Genomic DNA, 25,669 nt, shown 5'->3' on the forward strand with positions numbered 1-25,669 from the left:
ATTCTTAGCTTGAGCTATATAGTACAGGTATGATTTCCTTCTGAGGTAAGGAAAGTCATCATGGTGATGGCTGTACTACTGTGACTATACTAAAAGCCACTAAAATGTTCACTTTAGCGGAATTGTATGGTATGTTAATTCTATCTCAGTAAATCTATTCTAAAATAAACCAGCTCTAAGTGAGCCACAGAATGTTGGCCAGTGATCTACCACTTGGTGGTAATAATGAACTAAATTTAAAAAAACATATGAAGAAAATTTCCACCTCTCATTTTACAGGAACGAAATCGGGCTTGTTGACTCAAAAATTTTTTTGCCAATGATTGTGATAGCTATGAGAATATAACACATTCATTCATATCATTTTAAATTTCAATTAAACAAAGCAAGTTAACAGAAAATCGAAGCCTTGTTATTGTACTGTGCTTCTATCAAAGAGCTAAAATCCTAAGTAACTTCAGCAGGAATGAAAAGACATCACTTATGCTTGTAGCCATCAAAATCAGCAAATCTAAAATGACCACAGCACTGAAAATTCTAAAATAAGTAAGACTAAACTCTTTGGATAGAGAGATGTGAAATTTCATTTCCTGGTTGTTTTTGCTTTCCGTGTTTAATTTTCTACATAACTATACTTCTTTCAATATTAGAACATTTTCTATACTCAAACACAATTGTGGTAGGTCCGTTTCCCCTGAAGAAACTGTATCAAAGTACCAAGTCATCTGAAATTTTAGACAATTCCTTAAATCTCAAAATGGCCCTCTTAAAAACAAAATGCAGGTACCTTTCTCATGGGAATCAAGAGCATCATCTTCAAGGTCATCATCAAAAATTTCCCGGCCATCCTCCACATAGCCAATACCATCTGCAGGAAAAAAATTTCATTATTAGGATCAAATTTCTAAACGTAGCCAATATTTTGCCCATGACAAAAAATAAAAACCCCCAATCAGATGTTCTCCTGGTCCATGTCATTTTAAAATGCAGCAGAATCCTGTTCAACCAAAAGTCAGATGAAACACAGCCCTCACACAGGTTTTCTGAGTCAAAACCAAAGGACATACAGCTGACCCTCACACAACTTGGGAGTTAACCCACATATAACTTACAGTCAGCCATCAGTATCTATAGCTCCTCTACAATTATGGATTCTAACAACCACAGATGGTGTAGCACTATTGTATTTATTATCGAAAAATAGCCACACACATATAACTTTGCCAACAAACATCCGTCTAGTCAAGGCTATGGTTTTTCCAGTGGTCATGTATGGAGGTGAGAGTTAAACTGTGAAGAAGGCTGAGCGATGAAGAATTGATGCCTTTGAACTGTGGTGTTGGAGAAGACTCTTGAGAGTCCCTTGGACTGCAAGGAGATCCAACCAGCCCATTCTGAAGGAGATCAGTCCTGGGTGTTCTTTGGAAGGAATGATGCTAAAGCTGAAACTCCAGTACTTTGGCCACCTCATGCGAACAGCTGACTCATTGGAAAAGATTCTGATGCTGGGAGGGATTGGGGGCAGGAGGAGAAAGGGATGACAGAGGATGAGACGGCTGGATGGCATCACCAACTCTGTGGACGTGAGTTTGAGTGAACTCCAGGAGTTGGTGATGGACAGGGAGGCCTGATGGACAGGGAGGCCTGGCGTGCTGCAATTCATGGGGTCGCAAAGAGTTGGACACGACTGAGCGACTGAACTGAACTGAACTGAAGCAGTTTAAACCCATGCTGTTCAAGGATCAGCTATATACTATGCCTATTTATGTGAACTAGGAAATAATTTGGCCCACAGGATCAAAGTTTGCCACAATAGGATGCTTTACAGTACTTCTACTCTGCTGCTGCTGCTGCTAAGTCACTTCAGTCTTTTCCGACTCTGTGCAACCCCATAGACGGCAGCCCACCAGGCTCCGCCGTCCCTGGGATTCTCCAGGCAAGAACAATGGAGTGGGTTGCCATTTCCTTCTCCAATGCATGAAAGTGAAAAGTGAAAGTGAAGTTGCTCAGTCGTGTCTGACTCTTCGCGAACCTATGCACTGCAGCCTACCAGGCTCCTCCATCCATGGGAGTTTCCAGGCAAGAGTACTGGAGTGGGTTGCCATTGCCTTCTCCAACTTCTACTCTACCAGAAGAATAAAAAGAATAAAGATCACCAGAAGTCCAGAAAAGCAATTTAGTCTGCAAGTTCAAGTTGGGAATATAGCCAAGTCCAATTACAGAAATAGGAACATAAACAGTGGCAGGCGCAGTCTACACCCCCTTTCTCTGCTGCGTGGTTGGCACTCACACACCCAAGAAGTCACATCCCACAAACAGGAACCACCGAGCTTTCCAGAAGGGCTATAAGAACATGGGGACCAGCCTATGTCTACCCAGGGCTTTCCACTGTCCAAGTCACTCTTCATGAGTACAGTCTTGTGTAATCCTCACAGCCATTCTGTGACATATTTTCCTCTACCCCATCACATGGAGACAGCCCACAGGTGTGAGATTTCTCCAAACTCCTAAACAGTCACTTCCTGGAGGATTTATACTATAGTCTGAGGTGTATGTCTGGTTTCTCCAAAATGCCCCTCGATAAAACTTTCCATTGTTCTGCTTCCACACCCTCAAATCATGCATTTAAGAAAAATCCAAACCAAAGGTGCCTTACATCTACCTGCCCAAGCAAAGAAACAACTCTGCTCCATAAGAACTTATGAAAAGCTACTGACACAGTGTCTGGCAGGTGGCTTCTTCCCACATACCGTCATCCACGATCCAGTCGTCATCCTGGCGGGCCTGGACCAGCTTCGAGTACTGTTCCTCATCAACTTCTTCATAAACACTCGTGAAGTCCTCTACCTGCCATCATACAAGTTTGAGAAAGCTCAAGTGGAGTGAAAGTGTTAAACAATTCTGATGAAAAAATTGTCAAATTCAAAGTGGAATGGCAGCCTGAAGGAGTTAGCTGCAACCAAATCATGAGTTCTGACATTCAACACCACTGCAGGGTTTTCCTTAAATAGACATCAATTAACTTAGTATTCCTTTTAGGTGGGTGTTAACATAAGATATTAAATGATTCCATTAGCATAATACACTTGTCACACCATCAATTACTCATCTACTTCATAAAAAACAAACTGAATTATAGCCAATTCTTCATTAGCTGCTTTGGGGATTAGTCATTTGTAATTTCGAGATTGGTTTCTCCTGTACTTGGCAAACCTGTGAGACATGCTGCCTCCCTTTCCGCTAGCTGATGGTGCCCCCCAAAAAGACAGTAATCTCCATAACTGTTCAACCGATCAAATGAAATTCCAAAATCTCCCCCATCCATCCCCCTCCAAAAACCAGGAAAACAAACACAGTCTATATTCTACAGGTGCACTACAAATGGTTTTAGAGTAATCCTTGTTTGTATCACCACTGATCCCTAGCCATTTTGGGGTGTCAAAAACCACGTGCAAGTGCAGAGAGGCAAGACCGGTAATTACACAGGCTGCCTGACCCTCAGAAGGCCAGAATTCCGCCAACCACTGACACGAAGAGAGCAGACCAGCTAAGCACAGTTAAAGCATAGAGACACACACCACTGCCGCAGCTGCCATGGTGACAGGCCATTAATGTCCCAGGTGAGAATTTGGTGGGCTGGTTATCAAGAACTTAAACATACCCTGCTAAAAATCCCCCTCTTCTCTTGACAGTTCTGCCTTTCCAAGTGAGGGGTGGAAGAAACGACCAGGCTCCATCTGAAGACCTAAGACTCTAGGGGAAAAAACACCTGGACACAGAGCTTGGAGAGCCTAATGGGCAGGGTTGACTGGATTTCTGCCACACCTACAGGGCTTATAGTAATTGCAGGATTAGGCTTAGCTGTCACCTCCTGTTTAATTTGCTCTACAGGGATCACTGGCAAATACTGATTAGGACTTTGATTACTTGGTAACAGAAATTACCTGCCCTACCAAATTAAGTTTTTGACAACCCAAGCACAAACTGGTCCAACTAATATTACTGTACTGACCAATGTTCTCTTCCAGGGGAGAGGGAACTGGCAAGGTTACTTTTGTTCCCTGAAGTCTATTAGGCATACTCTGCCTCTCATTTAAGCAACTCATTTACAGACTATCAAAAAGACACCAGAAAACTACTTTTAAAAATCATTTTGAGTTAAAAAGTCATTTTGACTCAATCTCTAAAACACTGCTACTGCTCAGCTTGAACTCTTAGAGCCATGCCATTAACATCAGTGATTAATGGGAAATCAGTCACATTGTGTCAACATCTGAAATGCCCCACAGAACTCCTTTACAGAAGTACCTACATTAAAAATGCTTTACTCATGATTTACTGTAATCCTTTTAGCAACCCTTTATGATCCCTTAACTTGAAGGAATGGTGCCAAATGACAAGAATCCTCTTCTACTTGCTTAATAACCCAATACAGAACGGGCCACGGTTAACAGGCATATTCTCAAACCAGGCTGCCTGGGTTCCAATCAAGGCTCTTCCACTGTGACCTCAGATACCTTCCATGAGAAATGCTGTTAATCATAGTGTCTAACTTCAGATGATTATTGGAAAGATTAAACAACGGAACATGTTTGTTAAAGCACTTAGAACAGTGTTAGCTGAAAAACTGCATTAGTTGCTGTTATTATTATTATTTTCTCATATTAATTAATGGCTTTCCAGCCGTGAGGCTATGAAGATATTAATATTTAGGGAGCACCCTGGAGGTGAAGCTCAACAACGTTGTGCAGATGGTAGCCACTCTGCTTTTTTACCAGGCCATCAATAGTGGGTAGAAGGAAAGAGCCAAAAGGACATCACATTCAGTCCTCCACGCAGGACACAGCAGAAGGGAGGTCCAAGCCCCCACCAGGGGGCTTGCATATGTGATTACAAAGTATAGTTCTCTCCAAGGAGAAGCAGCGCTCAGTCAGCTACACTGCTCAGCACCTCTTAAGTAAAGCAAAAGCATCTCAAAGTTCCCTCAAAAGAGCCACGGAACTCAGCAGAGATGCAGTGAACTTAATAAGGCAAAAAAAACATGGCTACTTTCATTTCAGGATTTTAAAAGCATCAGTAAGGTACCTCACAGGAACTTTAAGGGGTGAGTAGTCTCCCAAAACCTGTAAATCTGCCTCATACCCAAGTGTGCTTGAGATTAAGAAACCACTATTACAAGAAACTTGAAATATATGCATACTTCTAATCAGCAACAAAGGTGACATAAGATTACTTACAGGCCATGAATTAGATGTATCACAGAGGGAAAAAAATGGTTACTTACTTCATATTTATACTTCTCACCAGCTTTTGCCCTTTTCAGTCTTTCCAGAGCTTCCTGTCGCCCTTTCTTTGATTTCTTCTCTCTCCGGGATCGGGAAGCTACAAAATTCCTGGAATCTGACACAGCTGAAAAGAAGCCAAATTTATTTGAGACATTATAAAATTGTCAGCCATTTTCCCTCAAAAACAAAGCAACAGTTTTTAGCCGGTAGTAATATACGAGTTCAGTGTATACAAAATCTGCAGCTCCTGTGGCTCTGCGGAAATTCTCAGCTGAAGCAACTGTTATTTTTTTTCCTCTAGGAGAAAACTTCCAAATTCAACTTATATCCCCTGGAGACACTCAAGGGAGACCAGCCTAGTCCATAACCTTTCCAAGCAAAATGACAGGCCATTAAGTGATTATAAAAGGACAATTCATTTTGTATTCTATTAATCAACATTTGAAAGGCTTTGAGGAGCACCTGCTCTTTACAAATTACCTGCCCCTCTGAGAGACACAAAGATAAGACAGGGCCCCAGACTCACAGAACTTAAAATCTGACAGGGGAGATTCCTGGCAGACATCAGCGATACTAGTGGGTTCAGTTCCAGACCATAACCAATAAAGTGAATATTAGAATCAAGTGAACCATGTGAATTTTTAAAAATTTCCCAGGGCATATAAAAGTTACGCTTACACTATACTATAGTCTATTAAGTGTGCAAAAGCATTATATCTTCAAAAATTCTTGATTGCTAAAAATGTTAACCATAATTTGAGCCTTCAGTGAGTTGTAGTAGTAACATCCAAGATCCCTGATCACAAATCACTGTAACAAATATTTAAAAATGTGAGAATTCCCAAAATGTGACACAGGGACATGAAGTAATAAGTGAAGTCTGTTGGGGAAATGGTGCCAACAAACTTGCTCGATGCAGGGTTGCCACAACCTTCAATTTGTTTAAAAAAATTTTTTTAAGTGCAGTATCTAAAGCACAATAAAGCGAGGTATGCCTGTAAATAGCAACTAACTATAGAACAACTTTTAGAAGAAACACATGCCCCAACAGAAGGACAGATAAAATGCCTAGAATTTCAAAGGAAGGATAAATTGGGGGTTGGGAGAATTTAACCAAGATGACCAAGGAGATTCTTGATTTCCATCACTGATTTCCAGATCTCATGCTGCTGGTTATAAGAGGATGACGATGAAAAACACAAAGATTGAAATGTGTTTTGTGGAAAATTAATGAAGTACCAGAGGGCCTCACTGGTCAGTCATTCAACTTTTGAATGATGCACGCTTTGGGTCATCATAAACTGACTACCTCACACAGTTACTGAAAAGATTTCACCCACAGAATGAAGACTTTCATACGCCAGCTGATGAACACCCAAAGCAAGCAAGACAGTGCCGCCTGCCAGCCACGAGTTGAGGCTCAGCATGACTGCCACCTATGTCTGTGAAACTGAATATTGTATTGTATTTGGTGCTAATTACTTTATAAAAATAAGTAAGCACAGAAAAGGAGAAGTATTGATAACACGCATCCTAAAAGCTCCAACCCCACTGGAATGTTCATAACAACATTCAGCTCTTTGACTAAGTGTTCACTGCAACAGAAGATGAAATTTACAGAACATGTACCAAGTGCTGGCAATAAACTGTTACAATAGCTTCAACTGTTGCAACAGTTTCAACTGTTGTTCACCTGTCTTAAAGGTGACACATAACTACAAATACTTTTTTTTCTAGCTTTCTGGAAATGGAATCTCTACTTATAATATCTCAGTCTATTGTTTGACTTTCACATTTGACTTTTAAATCCATTTTCAGAAAAGCATTAAGGAATGCAGGTACTTAATGATGACAGCCACAAAATCTTGAGTGTCACTCAAATGATTTCAAAAAATTGTAAGCAGACCTACACAACAAGGTTTTGGAGATTACTGAATATGACCCCTGGGAGTGAAAAGCTGGCCTCAGTGTATTCCATTCAAGATCCCCCTGACTCCTTTGTCAGATTATCCTGACAAAATCTATAGGTTTTCAAAAAGACTTACTCCACAGGCAACGATGTGCCACTCTAAGAGTTTGGGGTACAATTACAAATAAGACAAAGTTGCGAGTCCTCAAGGGGCTCCCAGTCAAGGAAAGCAAAAAGACCTGAGGCTCCCACCATCATATAAAGATCGTGCCATATGAGAGGTAAGAACCCGGTACTGAGGACACATAGAAAAGGGAGCCATTAATTTTGCCTGGGAAATCAGACAAGGCTTCACAAAGGGAGGTTTCCAACACAGAAAGACGAATAGAACTTCACTCTCAGAGTACAGGGCAACAAGGGGGCACAAGCAAAGGAAAAGGCATGAGCCAAACTACAAAGGGATGAAAATGCAAGGTGTATTCTGAAACCAAGAGGAAGTCAATGTGGAAGGTAAGCTGGACACGAGAGCATAGAGTGGGAAAATGGAGATTAGAAGCAGCAACACAACCAGGCTCTGCCACTTACTGGGCGACATGAGACAACCGGTTAACCTTTCTGAGCCATGGTGGCCAGGTGTCTTGTTTTTTTAAGTTGCCCAGTATTGAAACTGTGAAATCCCTCCTCCCTTATGCCCCTGCAGCTAGGGCATGGGTATATAAAATAGGTCCTCCAATTACAAACATCTGCTCAGACTTTAAATCAGAAGCTAGCAATGACAAGGAAAGGGGGAGGACTAACAGAAGATTCTAGAAGTAGCAACAGCTACAGGAGGATTGAGTACCTGGAACAACAGTGCCAGCAATGTCCCAGGGTACCTGAAGGCTCTAACTTCAAGTACTTGCCATGGTTGGCAGTAAACTCCTCAATGAACCACTTTGGGGGCATGATTTGAAGCACTGTTCCTAGCTACACTGCTCGGAGACTGGCTCTCCAGAGGTTCTGAACACCACGATACTCTCCTGATAAATTCCTGTTCAGTTTCAGTCAACTAGAGTTGGTTCCTATAGAGTACACCCAATGACTGAGACTAATCCACAGCCTCAGGGTCCTCATACGTGAAATGGGGATAATCATGTCTGCTTCATAAAGTTTAGAATTAAATGAAGATACCTGGCTTACTTTGTACTCAGCAATACAGAACAAACTCATTCAATGTATATGTGTAGAGATGCAGCATAATCACACACACATACGCCGACACCCCACACTAAGCACTAACAGGATCTAGCTTCTAGAAAACAAAAATAAAGCAAAGCCACTGATTCAGGGAAGCCTCAGTATAGCACCACATATAATTACAAGTTTACCATCTCAATTCCATGAAGACAAAAACCATGTCCAACTTACCTACCACTATAACACGAGAGCCTGATAGAATGCCTATACCTGGAAGGTACACAACAAATATTTGCTGAATGAATCACTGTACCTGCTTTTTTAAATCATTAAACTCTCCCTGATGCATTTCATATACAGTAGCAGCTACTTATAGACCTTTCAGCTTTTTACTGCCAGCCCACCTTCTAACACTTAAGGGGGGAAAAAAAAACTTAAATTTTCCTTTTTGGTATATGTTCTAATGCTTCAAGTAGGTACATTAGCCAAAAAGAATTAGCATTAAACAAACCCAGTTACTGAAGTTTAAAAATCTGGTTCATAATTACATCTGGAGTACCCCCCACCCTCCGCCAAAGCAGACAGACAAGAGTCTGCAAGTCTTTCTGATGACAATCTTTCAAACTTGGCAGGAAAAGAAAAATTCCAGTCACAAGTCCCAGCCACTACTTAATCAACACCATGACTTAAGAGGGATCTCAAGATTGCAGTGTCCTCCCAAGAGTGATTTCTTGATGTTCACGGAGGAGGAACAGTTTTTAGGGTGAACAAAGGGCTTAGTGGCATGTCACTGATGGAGGACTGTAAAGACTACTCACGTACTCACATCCTACATCCCATTTGTAATCCAGGCTAGTCGACTCTCCAAAACAAATTGTCTTAAAAAGCGAAAGGCTAGAAGAACAAATTGAAATCTGTGATTCACAACTAGGGGAATGCAAAAGAATCTGATTAGGACGCAAGTTCTCATTAATGGTGATGTATTTGAGTGACAGGAGATGTGACGCTTGAGCTAAGAGAGTGAAGCACCTGATTTTAAGTAAGAAGTTCACTGAAGTTGCACACTGCTCAAAAATCAGAAAAATCCATTTACATTTCTATATTCTATTTTTGGAAACAGAAGATTACCACTGAAAACGGAGTAATATACAGGGCAGGCGAAATGCTGCTAAACTGAAGCATGTTTTTTTAGAAGCTTCACCTCAGATGACTAGTTGATGAGCACTATTTCTATGCGGCCCTTTAAGAACTTTCCACAGACCCTGAAAGAAAAATCGTTAATGGGTAAAGCAGAAACTCATTACCTAAAAAAAGACAAAACGCGTGTGTATTTTCAGGTGACAGCTTTCTTTCCTGCTTCGTTACCATGTAACAACCTTCCCAGCACTCCCAGCGGGAGTAAAGAAATACTTTGTAAAGACTGTCCCACCGCGGTCACTGTAGCGAAGGTGTGTGCCCAGCACGTGGGATGAAAGTCACCAGAAGAAATAAAGAGGCAGACAAGTGCGGAGACCCGCAGTGACAGTGGTGAGGCAGCCTCCCAAACAAAAAGCGCCGCAGGGAGTTACTCGGGTTTGCCAGGACCCGACGGCCCTGCAAGGAAGCCCTGTCCGAGGCCTGATGGGTTCCAGCCCTGGACGTCCGAGGTCCGCGCCCAAAGAGACCCGAGGAGCAACCCGGAGGCGCGCCTTCCTGAGAAAAAATACAAGAGTTCCCACAACCCGCGATTATGCCACAGTCTCCGCACTCCCAGCCCGGGACCCTGCGCGCGGGGCCATCTCTCACCGTTCGCCCCCGGCTCGCAATCCTCGCCATGCAAGGGCGCCATGGTCCCGGAGTCTTCCGATTCCGCGCCAACCAGCCCGAAACTAGAGCGGGGGCCGAGACAGGCACCACCCAGAAAGCCAATCAGAGGCTCCAGAGGCTACGGACTTCCGCCCGAAAGTCCAGCGACTTGCCGCGAAGCGCGGCGCCCCACCCTCGGCCTTCCCGCGGGCGCGCATTTGGCGCCGGGTTATGACCCCTTAGGGAAAAGAGCTAGCAGGGGGGCGGCAGTTAAGAGCAGGAAAAGGAAGCGGTCGGGCGCTGAAAAAGAGCCGCCTGAAAACTCACTGCGCAGGCGCACCCATGCTGCTAGGGAACGATTTCCGCGCGTTGGAGCAGGGGCTTCCTGGTTCTGAGGGTTGATTTTCCGACAAAAGAGGCGCGGGAGGCAGCAGGGTAGGCGTGGTGGAACCGGTTTCTGAGGAGCCTGGGAAAAACGACTGCCTCCTGCTGCGCATTCGGAGTCTTACCTGATACTTTGTTTCTCTGAGTTCTAGCACAGTCGCTGTGTGATTCATGGTATATGCACCAACTTAACCAAAAGATCAAAAGTACCATCACCAATTCGGGGCCTCCGGATGTGATGCCTTTCGGAAAAAATAACATCACCTACATAGTCTTCATGCAAATAAATGCCTGAACCTAACCATGGAGAAACAATCAGATGTATTTAAAACTTAGATTAATCTATAAAAATCTGGCCTGGGCGCCTGGAAAATGTCAATGTTATGAAACATTAAAAGGAAATTAGAGAAAAAAAGGGGGACATGAGAGGGAGTTTATTTTCCACAAAAAACTTTGGAAAATTTTGAAAGAGATGGGAATACCAGACCACCTGACCTGCCTCTTGAGAAACCTGTATGCAGGTCAGGAAGCAACAGTTAGAACTGGACATGGAACAACAGATTGATTCCAAATAGGAAAAAGAGTACGTCAAGGCTGTATATTGTCACCCTGCTTATTTAACTTTTATGCAGAGTACATCATGAGAAATGCGGGGCTGGAGGAAGCACAAGCTGGAATCAAGATTGCCTGGAGAAATATCAATAACCTCAGATATGCAGATGACACCACCCTTAAGGCAGAAAGTGAAGAGGGACTGAATAGCCTCTTGATGAAAGTGAAAGAGGAGAGTGAAAAAGTTGGCTTAAAGCTCAACATTCAGAAAATGAAGATCATGGCATCTGGTCCCATCACTTCACAGTAAATAGATGGGGAAACAGTGGAAACAGTGGCTGACTTTATTTTCAGTCCGTTCAGTTGCTCAGTCGTGTCTGACTCTTTGAGACCCCATGAATTGCAGCACGCCAGGCCTCCCTGTCCATCACCAACTCCTGGAGTTCACTCAAACTCATGTCCATCATGTCGGTGATGCCATCCAGCCATGTCATCCTCTGTTGTCCCCTTCTCCTCCTGCCCCCAATCCCTCCCAGCATCAAAGTCTTTTCAAATGAGTCAACTCTTCACCTGAGGTGGCCAAAGTATTGTAGTTTCAGCTTTAGCATCATTCCTTCCAAAGAACATCAGGACTGATCTCCTTCAGAATGGACTGGTTGGATCTCCTTGCATTCCAAGGGACTCTCAAGAGTCTTCTCCAACACCACAGTTCAAAAGCATCAATTCTTTGGCACTCAGCTTTCTTCACAGTCCAACTCTCACCTCCATACATGACCACTGGAAAAACCATAGCCTTGACTAGACAGACCTTTGTTGGCAAAGTAATGTCTCTGCTTTTCAATATGCTGTCTAGGTTGATCATAACTTTTCTTCCAAGGAGTAAGCGTCTTTTAATTTCATGGCTGCAGTCACCATCTGCAGTGATTTTGGAGCACCCCAAAATAAAGTCTGACACTGTTTCCACTGCTTCCCCATCTATTTCCCATGAAGTGATGGGACCAGATGCCATGATCTTAGTTTTCTGAATGTTGAGCTTTAAGCCAACTTTTTCACTCTTCTCTTTCACTTTCATCAAGAGGCTTTTTAGTTCCTCTTCACTTTCTGCCATAAGAGTGGTGTCATCTGCATATCTGACTTTATTTTGGATGACAGACTTTATTTTTGGGGGCTCCAAAATCACCGCAGATGGTGATTGCAGCCATGAAATTAAAAGACGCTTACTCCTTGGAAGAAAAGTTATGACCAACCTAGAGAGTATATTCAAAAGCAGAGACATTACTTTGCTGACTAAGGTCCATCTAGTCAAGGCTATGGTTTTTCCAGTGGTCATGTATGGATGTGAGAGTTGGACTGTGAAGAAGGCTGAGTGCCGAAGAATTGATGCTTTTGTTTTTTTTGTTTTATTTTTTTTTTATTTTAAAATCTTTAATTCTTACATGTGTTCCCAAACATGAACCCCCCTCCCACCGCCCTCCCCATAACATCTCTGTGGGTTGAACTGTGGTGTTGGAGAAGACTCTTGAGAGTCCCTTGGACTGCAAGGAGATCCAACCAGTCCATTCTGAAGAAGATCAGCCCTGGGATTTCTTTGGAAGGAATGATGCTAAAGCTGAAACTACAATACTTTGGCCACCTCATGCGAAGAGTTGACTCATTGGAAAAGACTTTGATGCTGGGAGGGATTGGGGGCAGGAGGAGAAGGGGACGACAGAGGATGAGATGGCTGGATGGCATCACTGACTCGATGGACGTGAGTCTGGGTGAACTCCAGGAGTTGGTGATGGACAGGGAGGCCTGGCATGCTGCGATTCATGGGGTTGCAAAGAGTCGGACACGACTGAGCAACTGAACTGAACTGAACTGAACTGAAAATCACTGCAGATGGTGATTTCAGCCAAGAAATTAAAAGACACTTACTCCTTGGAAGAAAAGTTATGACCAGCCTAGATAGCGTATTGAAAAGCAGAGACATTACTTTGCCAACAAAGGTCCATCTAGTCAAGGCTATGGTTTTTCCAGCAGTCATGTATTGATGTGAGAGTTGGACTGTGAAGAAAGCTGAATGCCAAAGAATTGATGCTTTTGAACTGTGGTGTTGGAGAAGACTCCTGAGAGTCCTTTGGACTGCAAGGAGATCTGATCAGTCCATCCTAAGGGAGATCAGTCCTGGGTGTTCATTGGAAGGACTGATGTTGAAGCTGAAACTCCAACGCTTTGGCCACCAGATGCGAAGAGCTGACTCATTTGAAAAGACCCTGATGCTGGGAGGGATTGGGGGCAGGAGGAGAAGGGGATGACAGAGGATGAGATTGTTGGATGGCATCACCAACTCAATGGACATGAGTTTGCGTAAACTCCGGGAGTTGGTGATGGACAGGGAGGCCTGACATGCTGCAGTTCATGGAGTCACAAAGTGTCGGACACGACTGAGTGACTGGACTGAACTGAACTGAGAGGGACTTCCCTAGAAGTCCAGTGGTACGACTGCACTCCCAATGCAGGGGGCCTGGGTTCAATCCCTGCTTAGGGAACTAGATCCCACATGCTGCAACTAAAGAACCTGTGCCATAACTGAGACCCAGTGAAGCCAAATAAATAAAAATATTTTTAAAAGCGATATTAGATTCTGGTGTTTGGTACAATGCATACAATGTATGCAAACTCACTTATTGTAGACCAGAGACATAGGCATGTATATCTTAACTAGAAAACACTAGCTAAACCAAGAACTTCCAATGAGAATTCTTTCTAGATTTTATGTAGAATTATCTTTAACCACTGAGGCCAATACATCTGAACCCTTTTCTCAAACCCCACTAATGCACAATGCTCTTGGTTCCACTTCCCCCACACCCCCAGAGAACAAAGTGAGAGCCATGCCCTCCAGTGAGTCAACATGAATTATTGACCAACGGACAAAACTTTTGTGATAATTGAGCCCTGGCTCATAGCATAAACATGCAACATCAACGTGAATAAAACCTGCCCCCCAAAACAAATAGCTGTACTAATGCTTCAAAATCTTTTAAACCAGTAGCATGAACTAAAACTTGGGAATGGAAAACCAGAATTCTTCTGGGAATTATTACAGGTATTGGAGCAATTAAGAAAGAATTATGAGTTAGAACATTGATGGTATAGTCAGTCAATAGTGAATTTTAGCAGAGGATGGCAGCATGAGGGTTTCTTAATTTACATATGGCCAGTAATCTATAACCCTGGAGGAAGGCATAGCAACCCACTCCAGTATTCTTGCCTGGAGAATCCCATGGACAGAGGAGTCTGGCGGGCTACAGTCCATGTGGTCTCAAAGAGTCGGACAAGACTGAAGTGACTTAGCATGCATAGTATCCTATATAGCTTAGAGCAGTGGTTCTCAACTTTGGTCGCAAATTAGAATCATCTGAGCAGTTATTCAAAATTCCAATGCCCCCTGGACCTATTAAATCAGAATCTCTGAGGATGGGATTCCAATGTGAAGCCAAAGTCAAGAGTAAGTGGGCAAGACAAGGCGTTGCTAAGTCATTTAGAGTCACCAGCAGGATGGTTAACCCAGACATAAATATCCGGTTGAACAATATGTGGTCACATATGCTTGGACACGGGCTTCCCTGGTGGCTCAGTGGTAAAGAATCCATCTGCCAATGCAGGAGATGTGGGTTCAATCCCTAGAGAAGGAAATGGCAACCCACTCCAGTATTCTTGCCTGGGAAATCCCATGGGCAGATGAGGTTGCAAAGAGTTGGACATGACTTAACGACTAAACACCAGCAACAACATACCTGGACACACCTCTTTCTGTGAGGAAGGAAGGCTGATTTTCAATCTATTTGAGAGACTTTCGCTCTTTAGTATCTTACAACATTTAGCGCTGTGACTTCCTATGAACTGAATGGTGTCTGGGATACCTAAAAGACTCTTAGGCAAGGCTAACACTAGATTTATTAGAAACAATGTGAAACCACCCCCATTGTTAAGCATCTATCATCAGTAGGAACCAAGTCTGGGACTTCCCTGTCAGTCTATTGGTTAAGACACTGCACTTCCATTGCAGGAGGTGCAAGTTCAATCTCTGGTTGGAGAACTAAAGATCCAACATGACCACCAAGATCTTGCCCCAAGGCTGCACCACTGTTTCTTGGCTGCTCCTCCTTGGTCTCCACATTCCCTCCCTTCCCTAGTTAGCAACTGTTTGAATCTGCCCATTGGAACTAAGGGAAGTTCATGGAGGCTGAATCAAGACTATTCCCTCGAGGCTTTCCCACAGGGTTGTCACATGTTCCACCGTGGTGTGACTCGATACTCGGGGTGACAGTCGAGGCAGTGCAGGGAAATCAGAAATGGGGGACACAGAAAGACTTTTGTGCCCAGGAAGCCCACAGGGTCCTACTTGGTTTCACCCTCTGTGCTCCTGCCACAGTAGAGATAACTTATGTTTCATTTCCCTTTGTCCTTAACTCTTACTGAATAATTTCTGCCAGTGAGACAACTTGGCCAAACAATCATTAATATTTTCCCCAGGCAGTAATCCATTTTATAATCATCTGCTTGAAAAGATCATCCTGGATGAACCTAGAGATTATCATACTAAGTGAAGTAAATCAGACAAAGACAAATACCATATGATATGACTTGCATATGGACTCTAAAAATTGTACAAATGAACTCATTCACCAAACAGAAAAAGAATCACAGATGCAGAAAACAAACTTCTGGCTACCAAAGAGAAAGGGTAGAGGAGTGATTTTTAAAAAAGGGAGGGGGACTTCCAGTTGATCCCGTAACTAAGATTCCTTGTTGCCAATGCAGGGAAATTAATACAGAAAATGTATCCTTTACCCAGGGTCTCCCACTGGCAACATCTTGCAAAACTGTATCACAGCTATGATATCGGCACTGATACAGTCAAGATACAGGACATTTCAATCTCTAGAGATCGTTAACCACTGGTAACCACTAGTCTGTTCCTTACTTCTATAATTTTGTGTACAGATCTTTGTACAGACTCATTTCTCTTGGGTAAAGACTTAGAAATGGAATTGCTGAGTCATGTGGTAAGTACATGTTTTGTTGTTTAGTCGCTAAGTCCTGTCCAGCTGTTTTCGACCCCCTGAACTGCAACACGCCAGGTTTTCCTGTCCTTCACCATCTCCCAGAGTTTGCTCAAATTCATATCCCTTGAGTTGGTGATGCCATCCAACCATTTCATCCTCTGTTGCTCTCTTCTCCTCCTGCCCTCAGTATTTCTCAGCAAAGGAATGGCCAATCACTCCAGTATTCTTGCCTTGGAAACGTCATGAACAGTATGAAAAGGCAAAAGAAAAGAAAGTATATGTTTAATTTTAAAATAAACTTGAGAAACTGTTTTTCCAAAGTGGCTGTACTATTTCACGTTCCCATCAGTAGCGTATGAGAGATTCAGTTGTTCTACATCCTCGCCAGTAACTATCAGTTTTTATTTTAATTTTCATTCTAGTGATTATATATTAGTATCTCATTGTGAGTTTTAATTTGCACTTCCCCGATGACGAATGACAAGTGTCTTTCTTGTGCTTCCTAGCTATTTGCAATTGTTTTCTCTTGGATATGTTTGTTCTTTGTTTCTATCTTTTCCTCCGTCTCTGGGTTTAATGAAGCATTTTATATGATTCTATTTTATCTCCTGTCTTGGTATATCATTTATACTTCTCTTTTAAAGAACTTTTTTAGTGGTTGCCCTAAGGTTTACAGGGCTTCCCAGGTAGCGCTAGTGGTAAAGAACCTGCCTGCCAACACAGGAGACATAAGAGACATGGGTTCAATCCCTGGGTTGGGAAGATCCCCTGGAGGAGGGTACAGCAACCCACTCCAGTACTCTTACCTGGAGAATCCCATGGACAGAGGAGTCTGGTGGGCTACAGTCCACAGAGTCACAGTCAGACACGACTGAAGTGACTTAGCATGCATGCAAAAGTTTTCAACATACATTTTAAAATAATGTAAGTCCACCTATCATCATACTGCTCTATGTGTAGGGCAGCTACATTATAAGCAAGTATTCCCCAGTCCTCTCTTCCTGTCCCTTGTGACACCTTACTGGTGTCCAGGAATTGTTTGTTATTATGGGAAAGAGCCCCAACCCTACATTGGAAACTGGGTCTCAGAACACTTGCTGTTGTTCTGGTTTCCAATGAGAAGCCCACTGTAATGCTCAACCTTATTCTTCTATAAGTGAAGTTTCCCACACTCTACTCCCCACCTCTGGCTCCCTTCAAGAGTTTTACCTTGTCCTTTGTATTTTGTTTGTTTGGTTGGTTGGTTTGGGTTTTTTTTGTTTGTTTGTTTGTTTGGTTGGTTTGGAGTTGGGTTGTTTTTTTTTTAAGGGGAGTTGTTTCCTTGTTACAGTTTGAATATGATGTTCCTAGGTATTGGTTTTTAGTTTGTTTTGGTATTTATCCTGTTTGGTATTTTCTGACCTCCCTGGGTCTGTGGTTTTCTTTTAATCATAGTAATGATACATTATTTGGAAAGTTCTTGGCCACTGTCACTTCAGATATTTCTTCTGCCTGTTTTCTCTTTTTTTCTCCTACTGGTATCTTGATATGGTTCTCATACTCCTTTCTTTAGCTGCAATCTATTTCCTCCAAGTCTTTTCTCTTGTTGACTCTGGTTATTTTTATTTTTCTTCAGGTGAAAGAGAGAGAACAGCCAGAGAGAGCTGAAATTCCCTTCCCCAAGCTAGGATAATATTTTAGAGTTGCCCTTTGACAAAGTCTTGTTCTCTGACCAAGTCTTTCCTCTAGAGAGTAGGCCTTTGTGACAGAGAAGATTCTGGAAGGATTTCCTGATGGTTATTCTTCCTTTTCCCCTTGCCACAGCTCCCAGGGCATTTTTCTCAGATTCTCAAGGTGACAATCTGGTGGGGTTCCTAGAGAAAAAGTCCACAGAACTGTGCGGTCCTCACTCTAGGAATTTCTTAATTTCACGCTAGTCCATACTCAGCCTCCAGCAGTTTAAAATTGTCATTTAAGTGTTCCCACCAGATTATAGTTTCAGGTAAGCAGATCTCACCTGTGATTCTCCATATGTGCCTATGTTTCCAACTTCAGAGATGGTGTTTTGCCATTTTCCCAATTCTTTTTGAGAATTTTCTTGTCTAAGAAAAGACACTGATTCATCCACATTTTTCTTGATGTAAGGGATGGTAGTGACAATGTCCCATGCACTGTAAAAGCAAAAGCAGAAATGAGAAGTCACTTGGTCATCTCTTGTCTACATTCTTTGATGAATTATTTGTTCAAATCTGTTGCCAATTTTTTTTAATTGAGTTGTTTGTCCAATTATTAAATTACAAGAACTTTCATATATCTTAAACAAAAGTCCTTTATAAATATGTGCTTAGCAAATATTTTCTCTCAGTCTATGACTTTTCATTTTCTTAATTTTAAAGATCAGAAGTCCTTTATTGTTTTAATTTCAAAAAAATTTTATTGAAGTAAAAGTTCTTTATTTTTGATGTAATTCAATGTATCCAAGAAAAAAAGAGGAGAGTGAAAAAGTTGGCTTAAAGCTCAACATTCAGAAAACTAAGATCATGGCATCTAGTTCCATCACTTCATGGCAAATAGATGGGGGAACAGTGGCAGACTTTATTTTGGGGGGCTCCAAAATCACTGCACATGATGACTGCAGCCATGAAATTAAAAGATGCTCGCTCTTTGGAAGGAAAGTTATGACCAAACTAGACAGCACGTTAAAAAGCAGAGACATTGCTTTGCCAACAAAGGTCCGTCTAGTCAAGGCTATGGTTTTTCCAGTGGTCATGTATGGATGTGAGAGTTGGACTATAAAGAAAGCTGAGCACCGAAGAACTGATGCTTTTGAACTATGGTGTTGGAGAAGACTCTTGAGAGTCCCTTGGACTGCAAGGAGATCCAACCAGTCCATCCTAAAGGAAATCAGTCCTGAGTGTTCATTGGAAGGACTGATGTTGAAACTGAAACTGCAATACTTTGGCCACCTGATGTGAAGAACTGACTCATTGGAAAAGACCCTGATGCTGGGAAAGATTGAAGGTGGGAGGAGAAGGGGACAACAGAGGATGAGATGATTGGATGGCATCACCGACTCAAAGGACATGAGTTTGGGTAAACTCCAGGAGTTGGTGATTAACAGGGAGGCCTGGTGTGCTGCAGTCCATGGGGTCGCAAAGAGTCAGACACAACTGAGTGACTAAACTGAACTGAATGTATCCAATCTTTTTTTTTCCTTTATGGTTCATGCTTTTTGTGTCCTATCTAAGAAATATCTGCTTAAACTAAGGTCACAAAGATTCTGTCTTAGGTTTTCTTCTAGAAACCTTGTGGCTTTTACATCCAGGTCTATAATCCATTTCATGGTTAGTTTTTGTGTATGATGTGAGATAAGAATAGAGGTTCATTTTTGCATATAGATATTCAATTGCTCTTCATTCATTTAACAATTGTTTTCAAAGCAACTACTAGCATGTACCTAGAACTATGTAGGTGGAGCAAATTATTTCATCTCAATCCAGAATCTAACTCTCAGCCACTTAGATTCAGAAAATCATACTGTTCATAGATTCAGAGAAGATCAAGACTTTTGATAACAAGCTACCTATAATTAACTGTAAGCAAAATAACCAGAAAATGCTAATGAATTCATCAATTTCTACAGTGATTTAGAATACCTCTAGCTGGGCCTGCTTTAATATTTGTGAGGTCAGGACAGGAATATAAATGGAAGTCCATATATTATATATCTTAATATTTAAAAGTTTGAAATTAGGCTAACAGATTGTATGTGTGTGTATTTTTTTAGTCACTCAACTGTGTCTGACTCTTCGCTACCCCATGGACTGTAGCCCACCAGGCTGCTATGGTGGGGGGCAGCCAGAGTTCCCTCCTCTGTACCACGCTACAAGGTGGAGCCAGCCCAGATATCCAGATTCTGTTCACGTTTTCCTGCTAAAAGCTTGACTAATCCTCCTGTCCCCTCCCGTCATCCCCAGGGATATCCAGCACATGCCTTAAAAACAGGCTGAGGACATTTTGGCAGAGAATTCCAGGGTGTTCTAGAAGAGGACTACAGGTCCCAAGGCATGTACCCTATCTCCATGACCACATGGACTCCGAGGAGGAGGAGAGCCAAAGTAGGGCCCCGTTAAACATGGCACCCAAGGCCATGATCCAGGGCACACCTTGCCCACTGGTGAGGTACTAGAAGGCAAACAATGCTGCTGGGGAATTCATGCAAAAGGAGGGTGATTTCACGAGCTCTGAAGCTGAGGCCCAGTTGCCCATCTCCCGGCATAGAACATTTTCCAGACTACGAGGATACTTGTCCCCCAAATTCAACTGTGTGTCTTCTGTGATAGAGCTGACACAGTTTGCTTCCCCAAGAACATCCTTTTCTCTGAGTGTCTGGGGCTTCAAAGACTCCCCACAGGTCCAGGGGGTTAGAGGATGAGAAAGGACACCCACCTGGCAGTCAGAAGCCCAGCATATCTAGCTGCCAAAGTGAAGGAAGAAGCCCACGAGCTTTGGGAAGCCCTGTGAGGCTGCACACACATCTGAGAGCGGGCCCTGGGCTGCAGTTAATCAACAGTGTCAGCAGTTGGGAAGAATATCTGCACACAGAGTGAAGAGAATGAGGACAGGCTGGGGCTCACTGTCACCTTCCCCTCTGTTTGTCAGCATACCCAACCACTCTCTTCACTCTCTTTGGAAGATTGTGCCTTCCAAATCTTATGCAAATTCCTCTTTGGGCCAACTCTAACCCAAAACTAAGAGAATGGGATCCTTGGAAATGTGATTGCAGCTCACCGAGTCAAAACACTCCATACAACCACGGTAGGAAACCAGCCACAAATTCACTGATGGAGCTCCCCAACAACCAGCTCGGAACCTGATGAGAGAGAGTGCAGGATCGATGGATGGATGGACAGATGGAAACCCTGGAAATATCCTTCTACTGATCAGACCAAGTTTTATCATCTGGAAGATGAAATATTTAAGAAAGTGATTAAGAGTTTTCATGCTAGGATGGGACATAGGAAATCTTCACATGCCTTAGGTGAATTAATTTTAGTTTTAATTAATTTATTTAGGCTGTGCCACACAGCATGTGCGATCTTAGTTTCCCTGGCCAGGGACTGAACCCTCACCCCCCGTAGTGAAAGGACAGAGTCTTAACCACTGGAAGCCCTAGGAGAATTTAGAAGGACAGCAGTTTTTCTGAACTGAGTTATGATACTCATGTTAACAGCCTCCAAAGTTCCCATGGCACTTTGCTGCAGCCAAATGTTTTTAAAAAATTTTTTTCGAAGAAAGCCCCAAGCACACATAAGAACAAGAGTTCTTTTATCTCAGGGGGAATGAACTTAACACAAATTGTGAAGATTCCACATTGTTAAAATGCACAAATTCACTTCCAATGGTGTTTAGAATACTTGAAAAAGATAAAATGTTTATTAGAATCAAAGTCCCTTTGAGAGATTTATTTTCTCTATCTTTATTCTCATACTTAAAGAAAATGCTGAGTTGTAGATGAACACTTCAAGGTCTTGGCCACTTTTTACCCTGAAGAAAAGAGCCAAAATGTTTGTCATTCCAGGAGCATAATCAGTTGAGCCGACACAAAATAACATAGTTAATTCACGAACGGAATTTGTTGCCATAGCTCCAGGGAGGGACAGGGTGGAGGAAACAATGGCCTTTTTCACCACAACCTGCCTGTCCCCACACAACAGGCCATCACTGAGCCAGCGCAGAGCACAGCAATTGTCAGTGAGCAGCAGCCATGAGAGGACAACAGGAAGTGAGTGGTAAATAAAGGAAGAGCGCCTGGCAACTTAGATCTCCGCTAGTTCAAGCTCTGGACACGACTACCTCTTCCAGCTTATCTTCAAGCTTAACCTTTGGTCAACTGTTTCTGTGAATCCACAGAAAGAAAATGAAAGGACTCTAAACCAGAACGAAAGCAGACCAGGAGGAGGCATGGTGAGTCACCAGGGTGGCACCATGGAAAAGGACCTCAAGAACAATTGCACTCCCCAAATGGAACGCAAGGTAAGGTACCCGCTTTCCTATTGATTTGTATCTCTTTGATTATCAAAGTTCAAAAAGTAAAGTCCTATGTATCTGTGAGTATAACAAACCTGTGATAATTAATAAAATCATACTCTAAAGAAAAATAATGGGAATTCCCAGGCAGTCCAGTGATCGAGGCTCTGTGCTTTCGCTGCCGAGGGCCTGGGTTCAGTCCCTGGTAGGAGAACTAGGATCCCACAGCCAAGCGAGCAGCAAAAAGAAAATAACAGAGAGAAATTATCCCTTCCGTCTTAAGGTGATAAAAAGAAAAAACTCTGGCTAACGGTTCTTTATCCCCTGACTGAGGATGCAAGCACCCAGGACAGAGGTAAATGACGAACAAATTCTCTTCCTAAAAAAAGTTCAAATAGATTACTATATGTAAAACAGATAAGCAACAAGGACCTGCCGTATAGCACAGGGAACTATATTTAGTGTCTTGTAGTAACCTATAAGGGAAAAGAATCTGAAAAAGAATACATGTATATGTGTGTGTGTGTGTATAACTGAATCACTTTGCTGTACATATGAAACTAGCACAACATTGTAAATTCTTCAATTTAAAAAAAGTTTCCTTAAAAAGGTCAAATCACTGTGAGAAAATGTAGGTAGTTCAAGGCCAAGAATGATGCTGTGGGAGCCTGAGTGTGCCAGAGAAATATTTTAAGAAAATGTTCATTATCCTATAAAATGAGAAACTTGCCCCTGATGGCTTAGCAGATAAAGAATCCGCTTGCAATGCAGGAGATACAGGAGATATGGGGTTCAGTTCCCTGGTCAGGAAGATCCCCTGGAGAAGGAAATGGCAACCCCCTCCAGTATTCTTGCCTGGGAAATGCCATGTACAGAGGAGCCTGGCGGGCTACAGTCCAAAAGACCACAAAGTGTTGAACATGACTAAGCATGCATGCATCACGTGGCATTCCTAGTAGAAAAGTCACAAAATCTCGATTTGAATATCCATTTCAGAAATCCTCACAGTGTAACTATCATATGAGTGATACTACCTTCTATAATCGTTTATTTTGGGGGGGAGGAGATGTGCCTAGGGGAATGTGCATTTTAGTGAAGCCTTGGTAAACCAAAAGAGTTCTAGATGGCAAAAGTTTAGGTGGTGAGACAAAAAAGGATTCTGGATGATGTGAAGAAAAGACTAGGATCAGCAATGATGTAATTTTTGCTTCACAGTAAAGCTGGTTTCACGCCACTCCTCAGAGAGTGGTTTCTCAGGCCTTAAGACACTGGCCCTGTTCTTTCCTGTCCCAGTACTCCTCCAAAACTTTCCCATGCCCTTGGGAGTGGCTGTGGATCACTGGTTAAAGAATCGTATGCCCCAGAAAGTGATCTGGGGCCATAACCACCATGAACTTGAACTACATGACTGGTAGATCATTTCTCCCAATTGGTCCCCTCCCCCTCTGCATCGATATTACCTCAGATTTGGAGAAATTTGTATGTTGACTCATGAATTTCACCAGCTTATTTTATTGAGTTCGTGGGAGACTCAGGCGGCATTTTAGCCACTCATTCATTTATTCACTCATTCATGCCTCATGCCAAAAATAGATTTGAAGTGGTATCAAAACAAGTAGATTCAGTTCCTGACTGATTCTGGTAATGAAAATTGATTTGATCTTTCTATGTACAGTAATGTAGAATTCAATCTGTACAAACATCACTCTGTACACCCATAACTCTTGTGAACTGAAAAATATCCAAAGGCTTCTAATCTCATGGAGTTCTAATAGTATCACTTATTATCATAATAAGAGCTGATATTTTTAGTTCTTACTAGGTGGCATTCGGTTCAGTTCAGTTGCTCAGTCGTGTCCAACTCTTTACAACCCCATGGACTGCAGTAAGCCAGGCCTCCCTGTCCATCACCAACTCCGGGAGCTTGCTCAAACTCATGTCCATCAAGTCAATGATGACATTCAACCATCTCATCCTCTGTCATCCCCTTCAATCCTCTGTCCCCCTGCCTTCAATCTTTCCCAGCATCAGGGTCTTTTCCAATGAGTAATTTCTTCGAATTAGGTGGCCAAAGTACTGGAGCTTCAGCTTCAGCATCAGTCCTTCCAATGAATATTCAGGACTCATTTCCTTTAGGATTGACTGATTTGACCTCCTTGTAGTCCAAGGGACTCTCAAGAGTCTTCTCCAACACCACAGTTCAAAAAGCATCAATACTTCAGCGCTCAGCTTTGTTTATAGTCCAACTCTCACGTCCACACATGAGTACTAGAAAAATCATAGCTTTCACTAGATGGACCTTTGTCAGTAAAGGAATGTCTCTCCTTTTTAAAATGCTGTCTAAGCTGATCATAGCTTTTCTTCCAAGGAGCAAGCGTCTTTTAATATCATGGCTGCAGTGACCATCTGCAGTGATTTTGGAGCCCAAGAAAAGAAAGTCAATTGCTGTTTCCATCGTTTCCCCATCTATTTGACATGAAGGGATGGGAACGGATGCCATGGACTTTGTTTTTTGAATATTGAGTTTTAGACCAGCTTTTTCACTCTCCTCTTTCACTTTCCTCAAGAGGCTGTTTATTTCTTCTTCGCTTTCTGCCATAAGGGTGGTGTCATCTTCATATCTGAGGTTATTGATATTTCTTCTGGCAGTCTTGATTCCAGCTTGTGATTTATCCAGCCTGGCATTTCACATGATGTACTCTGCATATAAGTTATATAAGCAAGGTGATGATATACAGCCTTGACGTACTCTTTTCCCAATTTGGAATTAGTCTGTTGTTCCATGTCCAGTTCTAACTGCTGTTTCTTGACCTTGACCTTGACCTCTTTTCTTGAAAGGAGATACATATCCTCTCCTAAGTAATTTTCATGTCTTATTTCACTTGATTAAATCCAGTGAAAGTATTCAAACTCCTAACCACTAGCCTATTGTGCTAATTTGTGCCTTAGCTTCTCCCAGTTAAATGGAATAAGTTTATTTAACCTCGTTGGGCCAGCAAATAGAATTATATCTTTAATTATAGCAATAATAAAGTGATTGTATTAACATTTTAATCCTGCTTTTCTGTTCTCCATGTATTTTCCATACAGAAGCTGACCTCTGTAAAATTCTGTAAATTTAACTTTCTGACTGCCAGCCCTTTTGGGCATTGTACATTGATACCCATGACCATTTCTGGCTATTGCTAATGGTATTGCTTGCAGTTAATAGTTATAAGCACTGTCATTACATATTGTATGTGAATGGTGAGCATAATTATGAATTTAATAATACAGTTGACCCCTGGACAATGCAAGGGTTAGAAGGCCGACACTCTGTGCAGTTGAAAATCCAAGTATATGACTTATCTGCCCTAAAGGATGCAACCAACCACAGGTGGTGCATTACTGTAGTATTTACTGTTGAAAGCAATAAGTGGACCTGCACAGTTCAAACCCATATTGTTCAAAGGTCAACTGCATTTTTAATCTCTCCAAGAATGGAAACTCCTTTTATATAAAAGAGTTATTCACTT

General features: G+C 42.3%; 1 protein-coding gene across 1 annotated transcript in view; it reads right to left on the bottom strand.

Moving 5' to 3' along the window:
• POLA1 (DNA polymerase alpha 1, catalytic subunit) overlaps positions 1–10,198 on the bottom strand; it is a 290,911-nt gene extending 280,713 nt beyond the window's left edge. The window contains exons 1-4 of the mRNA XM_052662950.1: positions 10,156–10,198; positions 5,285–5,409; positions 2,751–2,847; positions 788–868 (exon numbers count right to left, since the gene is read on the bottom strand). Of these exons, the coding sequence (XP_052518910.1) occupies positions 788–868; positions 2,751–2,847; positions 5,285–5,409; positions 10,156–10,198 (346 nt within the window). The remainder of the gene's footprint in view (positions 1–787; positions 869–2,750; positions 2,848–5,284; positions 5,410–10,155) is intronic.
• Positions 10,199–25,669: the final 15,471 nt, after the last annotated feature.

This window comes from Budorcas taxicolor, chromosome X (assembly GCF_023091745.1).
Source record: "Budorcas taxicolor isolate Tak-1 chromosome X, Takin1.1, whole genome shotgun sequence".
Taxonomy (NCBI): domain Eukaryota; kingdom Metazoa; phylum Chordata; class Mammalia; order Artiodactyla; family Bovidae; genus Budorcas; species Budorcas taxicolor.